The 14,281-nt window shown below is 48.5% G+C and overlaps 8 protein-coding genes across 8 annotated transcripts; 4 read left to right on the plus strand and 4 right to left on the minus strand.

Annotated features, from left to right (window-relative positions):
• The first annotated feature begins 27 nt into the window (after positions 1-27).
• Positions 28-790, plus strand: SPPG_06109 (uncharacterized protein). The gene is made up of 4 exons (XM_016754315.1): positions 28-119; positions 201-313; positions 382-473; positions 542-790. The coding sequence occupies exons 1-4, from the start codon at positions 52-54 to the stop codon at positions 566-568; spliced, it is 300 nt and encodes a 99-aa protein (XP_016606445.1). The 5' UTR covers positions 28-51; the 3' UTR covers positions 569-790.
• On the minus strand, positions 755-3,237 carry SPPG_06110 (pentatricopeptide repeat domain-containing protein). Its single transcript, XM_016754316.1, has one exon. The coding sequence runs from the start codon at positions 3,160-3,162 to the stop codon at positions 778-780; it is 2,385 nt and encodes a 794-aa protein (XP_016606446.1). The 5' UTR covers positions 3,163-3,237; the 3' UTR covers positions 755-777.
• A 146-nt stretch (positions 3,238-3,383) lies between these two features.
• SPPG_06111 (uncharacterized protein) lies at positions 3,384-5,558 on the plus strand. Its single transcript, XM_016754317.1, has 6 exons — positions 3,384-3,585; positions 3,647-4,622; positions 4,688-4,843; positions 4,908-4,997; positions 5,062-5,225; positions 5,289-5,558. Exons 1-6 carry the CDS (start codon positions 3,580-3,582, stop codon positions 5,403-5,405), a joined length of 1,509 nt encoding a protein of 502 aa, XP_016606447.1. The 5' UTR covers positions 3,384-3,579; the 3' UTR covers positions 5,406-5,558.
• SPPG_06112 (septum formation protein Maf) lies at positions 5,444-6,383 on the minus strand. The gene is made up of 4 exons (XM_016754318.1): positions 6,037-6,383; positions 5,902-5,968; positions 5,696-5,836; positions 5,444-5,635 (listed from the first exon to the last, which is right to left on the minus strand). Exons 1-4 carry the CDS (start codon positions 6,364-6,366, stop codon positions 5,532-5,534), a joined length of 642 nt encoding a protein of 213 aa, XP_016606448.1. The 5' UTR covers positions 6,367-6,383; the 3' UTR covers positions 5,444-5,531.
• A 72-nt stretch (positions 6,384-6,455) lies between these two features.
• On the plus strand, positions 6,456-8,959 carry SPPG_06113 (uncharacterized protein). The gene is made up of 5 exons (XM_016754319.1): positions 6,456-6,554; positions 6,662-6,945; positions 7,016-7,152; positions 7,352-7,750; positions 7,814-8,959. Exons 2-5 carry the CDS (start codon positions 6,702-6,704, stop codon positions 8,699-8,701), a joined length of 1,668 nt encoding a protein of 555 aa, XP_016606449.1. The 5' UTR covers positions 6,456-6,554; positions 6,662-6,701; the 3' UTR covers positions 8,702-8,959.
• On the minus strand, positions 8,933-9,885 carry SPPG_06114 (uncharacterized protein). Its single transcript, XM_016754320.1, has one exon. It carries the CDS (start codon positions 9,865-9,867, stop codon positions 8,977-8,979), a length of 891 nt encoding a protein of 296 aa, XP_016606450.1. The 5' UTR covers positions 9,868-9,885; the 3' UTR covers positions 8,933-8,976.
• Positions 9,886-9,996: 111 nt separating this feature from the next.
• Positions 9,997-11,055, plus strand: SPPG_06115 (uncharacterized protein). The gene is made up of 4 exons (XM_016754321.1): positions 9,997-10,252; positions 10,319-10,410; positions 10,467-10,708; positions 10,781-11,055. The coding sequence occupies exons 1-4, from the start codon at positions 10,022-10,024 to the stop codon at positions 11,029-11,031; spliced, it is 816 nt and encodes a 271-aa protein (XP_016606451.1). The 5' UTR covers positions 9,997-10,021; the 3' UTR covers positions 11,032-11,055.
• A 208-nt stretch (positions 11,056-11,263) lies between these two features.
• On the minus strand, positions 11,264-13,816 carry SPPG_06116 (apyrase; the record flags this gene model as incomplete). The annotated part of the gene is made up of 2 exons (XM_016754322.1): positions 13,301-13,816; positions 11,264-13,224 (listed from the first exon to the last, which is right to left on the minus strand). The coding sequence occupies exons 1-2, from the start codon at positions 13,647-13,649 to the stop codon at positions 11,264-11,266; spliced, it is 2,310 nt and encodes a 769-aa protein (XP_016606452.1). The 5' UTR covers positions 13,650-13,816.
• Positions 13,817-14,281: the final 465 nt, after the last annotated feature.

A 14,281-nucleotide genomic window follows, 5' to 3' on the forward strand; every position in this document is an offset into this window, starting at 1 on the left:
TCTGGAACTAACCTCTCCAAGATCCTTCCACTTGATGAATTGCTTTCCACCATGCTTAAATTCATTGACCGAATAGTAGTCAACTTTGCACCACTCAACCCTGCATCCCGGTCAGCAAGGTAATGTCAATGTCCCACAGTCAATTTCCTTCTACCCGCTCAAGGCGTAAGTATTGACAAGAAAAACATTTGGGCAAAAAGGGCCTTCCTCCAACGACTCGTCACAGACGGAAACCGACAATCAAACCCAAAATGCAACGTCGTGATCAACATGTCGGATAAAGTGGGAAAGCCAACTATCGAAGTACTCTACAGTATGTCAACAGATTTTAGCTTTGGGTGTGCTTGCAACCGGGTGTCTCACAACTAATATATTGTTTAGCAAACAAACAGGCGCTGAAACTGGATACGGAAACGTTAACCGCCGCAGAGATTGCCAAGGATGTGAATCGTCTGTCAAAACGGCTGCAATTGGTGGGTTGGAAACACTTGCATAGTTTTGACCAAAACTGGAAGTTTAACCACAATATTCATAATATCAGGAAGAAGATATTGCCCAATCTGGGTAGAGCTGATGTTTGGATGAGGGACGAGTAGATTTCTTGAATTACACGTTGGTTGCGGACAATGATGCGGAGCGCTATGTAAGGATATCAAAAAGCCGAGCGGCTGCAATCAAAACCCCGCTTCGCAGGTCCGCATGGCGAAATCATGACAACAGACAGCAAATGTACAAATAAATACATATTTATATAGTAAATAGATGCCTTGTGCGATATTAGTGCGTGACAGTCTCCTTTTGTTCCTGCTTTCCCGGCGGATCGGACGCACTCAGTTCATGCGAACCTAATAGATTTACAAGCTTCTCGCCTTTTACTGTGTTTTTGCGCGTCCAACCTTCAGCAAGTCTGATAAACTCGGTAGCTACATCCTCCCTGACATCAACATTGTATCGTTGTATCACGTCCCACACCAGTCTAGCTTTCCGAGGACGACGATGAGCCGCACAGGATCGTAGTGCGGCACGAGCAACCGCCGGATGAATAGTGACGGGTCGTTTCCCATCTTTTGCGGTCGTTGAGGCAGTAGAGGTATCGGACTTGGATACGGCGGAAACATACTCCTCCCACAATCCCCAAGCCATTTCAAAGTTTCTATTCTCCTTCGACTGAATGAAGAGCAGTGTTGCATACGTGTAATGGTCAAAGGGGATTCGGGCCAACCGCATGTCCTGCAATACTCGTTCCACGGATCTCGGATCACCAAACGAGGCGAGGAGCAGATGGTTGAAGGTGAAGGTGTCAGGAGTTATCTGATCCGCCACCATGTCTTTATAGAATTGAAAGGCCGATTCGGGGCGCACAGATAACGTTGCGCTTTTTATTAAGGCGTTGTACAGGTAATGTCGTGGAGTAAATCCGGCGTATCTCATGCGTCCAAGCCACTCTGCGGCAGCTACGAGGTTCCCTGCTTTAAGATACCCAAGTATGATCCGCTCATACAGTGGGTAAATGGGATCTCCTCCCATATCTACAAGGTCTTGAAACAAGACCACTGCTCCATCCATATGCCCAGTAGAGCACAAGGCATGAATCAGATGCACATACGTTCCCATGGATGGCTTTTTGAACGCTTTTTTGTGCTCCACATAGGCATTCAAGGCGTCTTCAAGACGTCCTGCACTCAGGTATCCTCGGATCAAGCGTCGCCAGGTTATCCCCGACGGCTTACACCCGGCGATTTTCATCTTTTCAAACTCCTCCAGAGCCTTGTCAAGATTGCCAACGCGCACCCACCCGCTAATGAGAATGTTGTAATTGATGGTCGTAGGCGTGATTCGGGACATCATGTCTCGAAACACTTCTTGACACGTTTGCATGTCCCTTGCCGTCGCAAATGCTGATTGAAGAATGGTAAAATGGTGATGATTCAATGTGATCCCGGAACTCAAGAGCTGTCGATAGTAGCGCATCGCATTGATCATAAGTCCCTCCCTGGCACAGCCATGTATCAAGGCACCGTACGTGTATCGATCTGGCTTCATTCCCGTCTCTATCATATGCTCAAATAGATTGGCCGCATCGTATAGTCGAGATGTGCGCGATAAGCCGACAATCATGATGTTAAATGTGTCGGTCTCAGGTTTCAGCCCCGCTTTGTCGATCGCTACAAACAGTTCATGAGCAGCGTCCAGCTGCTTCTGTCCAAAGCACAGTTCTAATAAAACGTTGTAAGTGACTACAGTAGGTTGGATGCCAGCTTCGAGCATCTCGGCAAAGATGCTCTTCGTGGTGTCGGCGTCGCGACGCTTGGCGTATGCGGACATTAGTGTAGTATAGTTCTTGACAGTGGCAGCCAAGCCTTTTGATTGCAACTCTCGAAAAGCAGACATTGCTTTATCTGGTTTATTCCCTCGAGCGTACCCCAGTATAATGGACTGATAAACATTTGCGTCGGGAGTATATCCTGCTTCGATCATCAATGGAAGGATCTGTCGCGCGCCATCTCCGTCACCCATGGATCCTAGTGCGTCCATCAACAGCCGGTATGTATCTTCATCGGGTATCTCCGCATTATTCTTCATCTTCTCGAGATGCACCAATGCTCGTCCAATGGTAAACGACTCGCGATTACGGACAATATAGGCATTAGCCACATACGTCTTCAAGTCCGTCCAGCGACCCTGTTTGACCTGTTTTTCTAGATACTCTAGTTTCGTCTCAATTTCCGGTAGATCGTCAGCATGGTGAAGCACCGCTCCCACGACTTTGAGGGCCTTTTCCCGGGACAATAACAATCGGCTGTTCGTATCAGCACATACATTTGCAAATGCTTCCCAGATTTTACCAATGTCCTCTGGTGCAGCTTCAAGAGCCGCGTCTAGAGCTGCGAGCAGCTCAGTTGACGTCCTTGTCGAATAAGATTGTTTCGAGACAAGAATGGAATGAGAAGAAAATGTCGGGACAATGCTCCGCTCTGGTGAACGCCGAGGTAGTCTCTTTCGAGGAGGTGGCTCGCGTCCGGAAACCCACGAGAAAAAGCAACCGGCACATACTGAGGTTGGAAGCCAGCGCTCGACAAATGCCGGGTGACTGGGAGATGGGGGTATACGATGTCTTGATGATGTTGCTCTTTTAAAAGCATTGGGTAGAAAGGGCCTCATGTTATGTTGGTTTCTGGTGCATAGTCAGCATCTCTGCAATACGATGCAAGCGGTTGTGGTTTGCAAAGTTCGATGAATCCCCTTCCAGTATCCGCTTGACAACAAGAGGTTGGCATTGGTTGCTATGTATCACGCGCCTAAGCAGCACGTGAGACACGTGGTATGAATGAATCAAAATGATTCCACGTGACTTCTTCATCCGAAAGTCCCGACGCCAGAAGGACAAAAAGTGGCAGCAGCTGGAGCGTTTCTTGTCCTCATTTCAAAGCTCGGAAATTGAACGCTCATCTACATTACAGCTGCTTATAGACGGTTATACACAAGCAGCCATTATAAAAATCTCGCTACGTGCAAAGATACTCCCACTTTGCTTCGTGTGCTGAACTCTTTCACATCAAGCCGCTTCAGCGGAAAAACATGGAGGTAGAGTTTCCTTTCAAGTCAATTAAGACAAGAGTTTCGTTACTGACACTGTCATTTTTAGCAAATACCCTCAACTGGACCTAGTCCAACTTCACTCCCCTCAGTTCAGTTCCCCTCGGCGCCACTCCCACCGCCTGCGCCCCTCCAGCAATGCTCTGGAATCTGTGACAACCGTTTTTGCCAGGATGTGCTCATGCGGTACAATAGTCTTATAGCTCAGTTGTCTGCTGGTCTGCAGAGTCATACCCGGCCCCTGCTGCAAGGCCAAACGGCCACCATGTTTCTACTACCTCCTCCTGCTCCGAGCCACTTCGGAAGGCTGCCGAATCTGCCCGGAATTTTTCCGGAACGTTTGTCACTCGGTGTGCCGTCGGTTAGCTCTGCGAATAATGTAGCTACATGGTGGACCTCAAGCTCACCAACCGAGCCCTCCATACCCGCTGTTGCCGACCCAGTGCCTCTGGCCGCACAAGATGCTGTTTCCATGGAAGGATTGGAGAAGAATCCAGAGGTGACGAAGCAAGACACGAATGATGATGACCTAGTGATTGTGGTGGATGATGAAGAGAATGCTCCAAGTGGCGATGTCAAAAGCTCTGACAACGCCGAAGCTGATACCAAATGCAAATGGGCTACTTGCACTGCGGAGTTCCGGACAGTCGATGAGCTACTTCCCCACATCAGCAAATTACATCTTTCTGCAAACCGTGTCGGTCACCCTGCAAAGAGGCCTAGACCGGACCGTGCCTCTCCAGCCCTATCGACCGTTGGAAGCGACATGGCAACTGAGGATGCAATGTCGAATGCGCAGGACGCAGACGATACGGCATCGATTTCCGATGATGGTGTTTCTGTTGTGGATTCAACGGCTGGATCATCGTCTGCGAGAGCGACTTTCTTTCATGCGTGCAAGTGGGCACTGTGCAGCTTGTCAAGCTTTTTCTCAGTGGACGACCTGATACAGCACCTGTGCTCCGACCACTTGGCAATTTCAAAGGGGAACATGCGTCCGCACGGATGTCTTTGGCTTGGATGTGGTACGTAATGTATTACCAGGCGCCTTAGGACAGATCACAATCTAATGCACAGTCACTGCTGACAGCGCATCGTTTCGAAACCTTTGATGAACTCACTGATCATGTATCAGAGGATCATATCGGGTCTGGGCAACATGAATACGTCTGTATGTGGGAAAATTGCGATCGGAATGGAAAGCCTTTCAACCAACGGCAAAAGGTTATGAGACACATTCAAACTCGTAAGCAACCAGAATGATTGGCGTTGGGCCCATGGGCATCTCTAACTAATAGAGGTTCCTGCAGACACGGGCGATAAACCGTACCAGTGCACTGTCTGTAACCAAAGATTCTCGGAATCTGGGATTATGACCCAGCATATGCGCACGCATACAGGTTGGTGTCAGATTTTCATCTCGTTTAGGCGTCACTTGCAATACTCATTTTGGCGATGGTATAGGTGAACGTCCCTACAAATGCCCCGAACCCACATGCGAACGCCAATTTGCTATACCCGGTGCGCTCACCATTCATATACGGAAACATACGGGAGAAAAGCCGTTTAAATGCAAAATGGATGGGTGTGATAAGCGATTCGCGGAAAGTAGCAACTTGACGAAACATGTAAGTACTGTTATCCGCGAGACTATGATCTTTTTTCTAAAGGTGTGTGTACTTTTGACATAGTTGCGAGTACATACGGGAGAGAAGCCTTTTAGATGCCCCATGCAGCAATGCACAAAGAAATTTGCACGACCTGATCAGGTGGCTCGGCATCGGCGCATCCATGAGAAGAAAAACTAATAAACGCTTAACAAGGAGGATGCTTCCTCTAGCTTAATTTTGGTGCACATAGAAGTTTGCTATCGATTTTGTATAAAATATTGTTGTTAGTTTCTATTATATACATTTGCTGGACTAATTTGAGCATTATGTCTCTGCTTCTTTCAACAGGCGCATCAGTAAGCGCATGGGCATTCCGATTATGGAGTCTTCATCCCCCTCTCGTTTCAATAGATACGGCTCTAGGAGAGCTTGATGGAACAGCAAGTTACGAAAAGATATGCACCACACAAAAATCACAGAGTACTTACGATCATCAATCATGAATCCTCCACAGCAATGCATCACATCCCCTTTAGAAATGAGCCCGTTGATAACAGGTGTAGGAATGGGGGCAAAATATTGTTGGGCAACGTCTACCCCATGTACTTGCTTTCCTGTTTTGGTATTTGCTTGATTTGACTTGAATGAGAGGCAATTGAATGTGTTCGATGAGAAGCGGTACAGCGACACTCACTGACTACAACTGCCGAATGGGTCTCGGCTGGCGCATTTGCATAGCTACGTAGGTATTCCCGGCACATCTGAGGATAGCCAGCGTAAACCAGGTGCTGGTGTATCTTACGGGCCATGAATGTTCCTGCAACCTTACCTCCTCATTCTCTGGCTTCTCTCTCACTCCACCTTCCCAAGCAACAACCTGGTCACAGGTAACGACCAAAACATGCTGACCCTGTACCTGCGCAACAAGTGCGTCCGCCTTTGCTTTGGCAACGGCCAAGCATACTTGGCTCGGTCCGTTGGCATCCGCGCGGCCCGCGACGGCTTTTTCGTCAATGTCGGGTTTTAGAGTCGTGAATTCGACATTATGGGATTTGAGAATTTTAGCTCGGAATTTGGAGGAGGATCCAAGGATGACGGGAAGAGACGTTCTCGCCTCTGTAACCGACATTGCTAGATCTTCTCTGCAACAGCGTGACATGGACGAGGTTAGGAACTGAGCCCAAAGTGGCTGTGCAAGTGATCGTTGATTACGCAACCCTTGTCAGGTGGAAACGGAAGCTTTGTCACGCCGTGCATCTCTCCTCCAATGAATGTGTGAAATGCCCATCCTCTGCAGGACGCAGCGCACCTGCAGTCTCAGAGATATCCATTCTTGATTGCGCACTGGTAAGTGGTTTTTTGACGACATCTGGAGTGTGCACAGCTGGGTGTGGGAAAGTCACAGTTCATCCGCTACCTCACGAACCTTTAACGTGTACTATTATTTCCCCCAGATTCTCTCGATACTCCCATAAAGAAAAAAGTTGATAACTTATGGAAATGTTCAGTTCCTCTGATTGCTTTTCTCAGCAAGGCTTCGGTGGTCCGAAAGATTTGACCGGTTTGGAGCGGGCCGGTCTCAAGCTTCAAGAGGAGGGCACTGAGGAGTCAGCCGTTAACATTGAACAGTCGGATTCACCTGAGCGTGGGACCTCCTTGAATTCCCCCCCTGCGTTGTCTACGAGTTCTCGGATCAGCAGGGTTAGGAGTGATTTGGATATGCTGCCTGGGTCGCGGGGTACGTTCTAAAGAGAGGATGCTGTGGTCCAATGGTAGTCCAATGGTATGCTGACATGCTTTATCAACAGAGATTCCTGTTATAAAAAATGTTTACTTTCGTGATCCTATAAGTAATATCACATGGTCTGATTTCACCGATGAGACAACGACCGAAATCACGGATGATTCAGATTCGGAGTCGGATTGTCCCATCGGTCCCCTAAAGGTTTGAAATAATCTCGTGTGCTGTCTCCGCGTGCATGTCATTAAGATCGTGTTTTGGTACATGGCAGCATAGGGCCCTCATAGACCTCACGGATGATTCAGATTCGGAGTCGGATTGTCCCATCGGTCCACTAAAGGTTTGAAATAACCTCGTGTGCTGTCCCCGCATTCATATCATTGACATTGATTTTGGCACACAGCGGCCAGGAGCCCTCATAGACCTCACGGAAGATGAAGCAGGTGACGAAGACGAGGAGGGTGCCCCCGAACCCTGTGACTCAGTAGGAGATATCGACATAGTAGAAGATATTGATTCAATTGGAGATGTTGGCTCAGCAAAGATTGTCTCGGATCCCGTTGCAGAAAAGGAATTGGAGGAAGAAATTGACCTGGTTGGGGATGCGGGCCCGACCGAGACTGTCTCAGAATCTCCAACAGCTACACAACCTATCGCAGTTCTAGATGAAAATGAAATTACTGACGAAACGGACGACGTTGAAAGTATTGATGTCCAAGTGCCAACTCTGAGCTCCGCTGACGAAATGTTCCTCACCTCCAATGATGAATCTGAAGAAGTCAGTGAATTTTCAAGCGTAATGGTATATGTGATTCCCAATTGCATGAAATGTGAACTGTGAGTTGACTAACCCGCATCGATACAGGACGAGTCGCCATCATATTCTGACGACACATCGGACCTCGATTCTGCTTTCGGTTTCTCCAAATGCTCGCCTCCTCTCAGTAAACAACTTGATAGCATGAAACTTCATTGCGCGTGGGGACGTGAGATGGTATCAACGCTTGCGGTGGATAAAGATATATCCACTACGCATTTGGAGTCGGTAATCCCCATGAGGGCTTGGCGAAAGGAAGCGATTGACCGCATCATCGCCATTACAGCTTGTATTACTGTCACTGGAAACATCGAGGGCGTGGCAGAGATGAAACATGCCGTTCAGGAAATCAACGAAGGACTGCTAAAGCATACGAGCGACCAAAGGGACTGGTATCAGCAACTCGAAAAATTGTTGCAAGATTTAGATAAGGCACTCAGTTTGGAAAAAGTACCGATAGTTGCGCAGCGCTCCAATACGGACAGTTCGAACGTAGAAGAGCGTCTACCAACGATTCAGAGTAAGAACGATCAGTCACAAAACACAGCGGATAGATGTGAACAACCGTCGAACAACATTGGTCACATTGAAGCTAGCGTCGCTTCGACGAAGCGGTGCACGTTTTCCCAACGAAGCGAAGAACCACAAAGGCAAATCACACTCGCTCAGAACGAAAACGAGCGACTTGCGAAACTTGTGAATGACATCGCACTAGATGCTCCAGTATCCGCCGACGATAAATCAATGGACGACCTACACCAAGTTCCGAGCCAAGGTCGTAAAAGGGGAGCAGACGATATTCTTGATTTGCATGCAAAGCGTCATTGTTGTTCACACTCGACGGACCATCGTGGAGCGTTTGTGGCTGGATGGATCTCAGGGATGTTTGCTGGTATCGTTAGCAGTATTGCTGGCATCATTTACCTGGGAAGTTGAGGAATTCTTCGTTGAGGATGGACATTCCTGTCAGCCGACTGATGGCCTTGTGTTATGAAAGTGAGCAGGCGTTAGTTACTGTGGTTTGGAGCACATTGGCTTTGTATATGTTTAGTTGTTACTGTATCCTGTTGTTACTTTGTATTATTCTGTTCCGCGTAGCATATCTTTACTGTTTGTCGCGGGTTGTATGTAGCATATCAATTCCTGTAAAGAAATAACCGTTGAATTCCTTGAATCATTAAAAGCTTATCCGAATTTTATTTTCACATAGCTTAATCCCTGGCGTACTCTACGGGCTCTATCGCAGCTCTAATCTTTTCTACAATCACTTCACCTTCACCTGCACCCGTCGTTTTTCTTACACATAATACATTCCGACTGCACAAGTCGTATACCTCTGCTCCATTCTCTTCTCGCGATCCTTTCTCCCAGTTGACGACTATCCCGCCGGCTTCGCGTAAAATTACGGTAGCAGCCGCCACGTCCCATGCATGAACACCAGCCTCCCAATACGCGTCCAGTGTACCCCTGGCGACATAACACATTGTCAAAGCTGCAGACCCAATAGTACGCACTCCTCGGGCCGGTGATGCAACGACTTTGTGTAGAGTTCTTACTTTCGGATCCAGAATCTCTGGTGCGCGGTCCGACCCATATTCGCTAGCAACAAGCGCGGTCGAGAGGGAAGGTAGAGGCTTGAGAGGCGGCAAGGGCAACGGTGTCTCGTTCAAGAACGCTCCACCGCCATGTGTCGCATAAAAGAGCTCCTCCATAATCGGGTTATACACCACCCCAACAACAGGCCGTCCCTTTATTACCAACGCAATTGCAACGGCCACAAAAGGGAATCCATGGACAAAATTGGTTGTACCGTCGATGGGATCCACAACCCAAGACGGCGTATCGTCCAACCCCGTCCGCTTGCTCTCAGACTCTGAGACAGATTCCTCACCAACAAACTTGTGGGAAGGGTACACGGAGCGGAGATGCGAAAAGATGACTTGTTCAACTTGACGATCGACTTGGGTAACGAGGTCGGCGTCGTTCGCGTTTTTAAGGTCTATGGAAAGCGTAGTGCGGTTTGTAAAGGCATTTTTGATGATGGCTCCGGCTGTGCGGGCAATGGAAAGGGCTTCGGTGAGGTAGGGCTTGTAGTCTGCCATTGTAGAATGTAGCAAAGCACATAGCCCGCCGTTGGAAGAGCGTATTATGGGAGGGTCGCGATACGCAACCATGGCAACAAGGTCATCGTGCGCAGCTCGCTCACATCATCACCTTTCGCTCATCTCAGCACTTGTTTCCAACAAAAGCACGAACATGCTCCGAACAGCTCCTACACACTCCCAAACCCGTCAACGGGAACCATCCCCGCCACCACAGTCTCTCGCACCACACATAAAACGACAATTTGACACTCTTGCGCGCACCGAACTCCGACTTCAAGCCGCCATTTCTCGGCTTGCAGAATGTGAAGGTCCACAGTTGACTATCGTGAAGCAGAATGACGAGATTAGGGCAATGTTGAAAGGGCTCTCAAAGGGCATAGATGTAGGGTTGAAGCATCAGTTTCGGATATTGCCTTTGTAAGACTAATGTGCTTTTAATGGTTACCAGGATCTGAATTTAATCGCGGAAGAGCAGGACCGACCGAGTGATACCCACGCCATCCTTTCCCAACTCTCCCAACACCAAGAACACTACAAACAGTACGTTCACTTGACATTCTTTGTGGCTTTTTGCGATATACTTACTTTCCACGCAGACTTCAACTCTCTCTCCGAAAAGCCAACTTATCCGCCACCCGCAACCTAACCCAAGCCGCCGAAAAAGAGCGACAGGAGCTGCTTAAAGGCGGCTCAGAGCAACGGCACCTTCGGATGCGCAAAATGCAAGACAGTCGATCGGTGGTACAAGCGAGCAACGAACTGACACAATCTATGCGACATGCCGTGGAGATGCTTTCAACAGAATTGGGAAAGAGTGTGGAGGTGAATAAAGCTTTTGGTGGGTATTCACTTTGGATTTGCTGTTGTTTATATGGTAGTATCGCAGTTCAGAGTTTTAACTTGTCGGTAGACGAGTCGAGTCGCGTTCTCTCGAAAACAGTCACAGAATACCTCGCCTTCGGCTCCGTTCTCCGAACCTCCCGACAACTCGTGACAAAACTCCAACGCCGAGACTGGACAGATCGGTTGTTGTTACTATTTGGGCTATTGGTATTTACTTTGAGCGTCTTGAGCATTTTAAGGAGACGCCTCTGGATCTGGGTTCCAGGGTGGAAGTGGGTCACGGGACAGTGTGGGGAGGACGACTGGCTTTGTTTTTAAACAGAGACGCAATTTTCGCTGTTGAATGACAAGTGTTCTTGACACTGTTGAGGACGAATTGTGTTTATTTTTGCATTGGTCGAAAAAGTCTTCATGATTCATACCTTTGCTACCAAAGAATCTGCGCACAAGTTCGCGTATGCGAATATATTCATAATCACGTTTCATCCATTAGCACAACTACAATTACATACTTTAAGCGCCCTGCAGATTCATCCCGTATATCAAACATTCACGGCGGCAGCCGCGCGTTATCTTGCCACGGCTCCAACGGCTCCCCAACCGACTCCCCAGCCACATCCTCCAAAATAATATCAATCCCACCCTCTTCCGCCAATCTATCTACTCCCCACATGCGAATATCGGGTTCCTGCCCAGTATTCGTTCCAAGGGCGCCGTAGCCACCCCGCCGTCTTTTTCGACGAACACGAATATATATGACACTCAATACACCCACCACTACTGCACCCAGTACTAAGCCCATTCCAAATTTTCCAGTGCCCAGCGTATCTTGTGGTGATCTGGGGACAGTTGCAGCCACATGTAAAAGGACAGCACCCAACGTCCACGACACCCCAAAGTTGCCAATCTGGTCCACGCTTTCAAAGTTGGATGCCCCCTCCCCCTCCACATCGACTCCTTTCCCATCCTCATCCTCATCCCCAGGAACTCGCACTCTATCTCTCGGCACACCCAGTCCCTCATGCAAAACATTCATGATCCACGCACTCTTGAAGCATTGCAGTCTTAACCGATCCAAATCAGAAACTTGAGGAAAAGCCCCTTCCGCATGCATCCTCTCGATATCTTCCCAAGGTTGCGAACAAAAGGTTTCGGTAGTACGATAGAAAATCGAATGGTTATATGCACCCCCTAGACCGTACACTTGGGATGAAGTGTACCAGTATTCTGACACACCCAGAAAATGCAGAGCATCGGATATAGGGGCGTGCACGCCATTAAATAGGCATGGGATGTCAGGACACGGTAGCGATTTGTTCAGGAGAGGGATCTGGGCTTCCAGGCAGGTTGAGAACGCCCCTGTGCCTTTTAGGAGCAGCGGTTTAGTGTCGTGGGGAACGTGGGATGTGTCATTAAGGAGGAGATTCAGAGGAAGGCAGGGATCGGGAATTATGACGGGCGATGTTGCTCCATCGGACAAAGCGCCTTGGGGGGCTCGTGAATACGGCAGTGAATACCGCCGCTCGTCCAAACTATTCCCTTTTATCAAGGTCTCCAAATACCGCCTTCTAGCCTCATTCATACCAAATCCCAGAAACGTGGTCACAAATACGGAATACGCCAACTCAGTTCCATCCAAGAACCTCATTCTTAATCCCGTCAAATCATCACCATGTTTACGAGCCATATCCGCCGTTGGTTCAAAAGCAATCTGCGTCGACGCACCGCCCATGTCCAGGAATCCAAAAGTGTGTTTTCTCTTCCGCGTAGATGTGCCGCCGAATCCGTTCTTTAAGTAATTGACAGTAATCCAACCGTAGATTCCTTCTAATTCGCCGGAAATGACGCGGAAATGGAGATCGCATCCACCATTTGTGGCAAATGGGTAGTGGGATCGCACGTATTCGCAAGTATGACTGAGGATAGCGGTACGAGCCGTTGGGGAGATGAGACGCATACCGGCCGTGGCGAGCAGATATATGGGGGTACTAGCATGTTTTCGAGTGGGCACGACAGACGAGGCAAAGTCAAGAAGCGGCTTCAAATGTCTCCCAACTTGATCGGGCGTGTCTGCAAAGCTAGATATGCCTGGATCCTCCTTAAACTGCCATCTCTCGCCGTTTTCATCGCCTTTTTCAATTACGGATAGGCGCCTCAGCATTTTCTCTCTCTCGTGTTTGGTTGCTTTCTCTGCTAATTGGCGAATATGCATTGGATCTATCCACGAATAGACCTGGACCCTTGACCCGGAGCTCCCAGCATCGATGACGATTCCGTACTGTCGATATCGCGACCAGTCGGATAGCGGCAGATCTGCATCTTGGTCTTGCGATTCAATAGGCGTAAACCCCGTTTCGAGATTCAAGACCGCCGCATCGGGATCCGAGGATGTAGTAGGAGGTTGATCAGAAAATCCCATATGCGTAGGAGGTAAGTAACCCGTATAGGCAATCACCAGTATCACCAGAAGGAAGAATAACGCAAGAAGCACCAGTCGATTGACTCTTCGTCCTGTAAGGCAAAGCCAATGCAAACGACGAGTGAGATAGAGTTGTGATTGTTAGTTGTCCAAAGATCTTTTCGTTACCTCCCAGTCCCCAATGCCTTAAAACAACCCAGCAATGCGTCAAGAAAACTTTTTCATTTTGCTCAGCATACAATGGAGGTAAAGACCCCGCCAGATTTCTAGCCGTCTCCAACAATGGCAAACTATTACTTCGCCCACTCTCTCGCAGAGATCGAGGCGGCGAAGAACTCGGACTGAATATCGGTGAATTGGACGCGGTGGAGAGTTTCGAGGTTATTGAAGTCGAATAGGCAGTATCTGGGCGGGGATCAGGGTTTAGACGGGAGGGAGAGGAGGACGTGCGCACAATGACGTTGGAGTCGCTGCGGAGGAGGCCTCGTGAACGTTCTACTGATCCGGTGCGTTGCATGTACTGTAAATAGAAAACGATGCGGCTGAGGGGCGGCTTATCTTCCTCCGTCCACTACCGCTTGTTGCCACGTTGTCAATATACAAGTGTTGAAAAATACTGAAAAAAAAATACAAAAAAAAACGAAAACAAAAGCGGCAGGATAGGAGGTGACAAGCAACCGATGGTGTGCTGCGCACGACAGATGAGTTGGTGATTGGAACCGGAATCGGTGTGGTTCGACATCCGTTGAAACAGCAGCTATGGGCAGATACCAATACGTTCCAATATCACTATTGTGTTTATTTTCAAAGATGGCCTCAATCTACAGATATAGATCGTTTTCCTCTGGTAGAGGGGACATTTGGTCCAAATGTCGACGTTTGGGACCGAAACATGATAGGAATTAGGCCGGTGATTACTCGGATGTGTTTGTAGCAACAAGAGGACGCTGTAAATCGCTTATGTCGGGTTATGAAGAAGAGCATTGTGCGCTTGGAGGATGCGTCCTTGGAAAAGCAGTTTGATCGCAAGCGGGAGTAATAGGAAGCGAACATTGTTCTTCAAATACACAATCCAGTAGCTGCTCTCCAGTAGCTGCTCTATCGTCCAAAACCAGACCTTGCAAAGAATAAAAAATCCTTTTCACTTGC

This window comes from Spizellomyces punctatus (assembly GCF_000182565.1).
Source record: "Spizellomyces punctatus DAOM BR117 chromosome Unknown supercont1.11, whole genome shotgun sequence".
NCBI lineage: Eukaryota > Fungi > Chytridiomycota > Chytridiomycetes > Spizellomycetales > Spizellomycetaceae > Spizellomyces > Spizellomyces punctatus.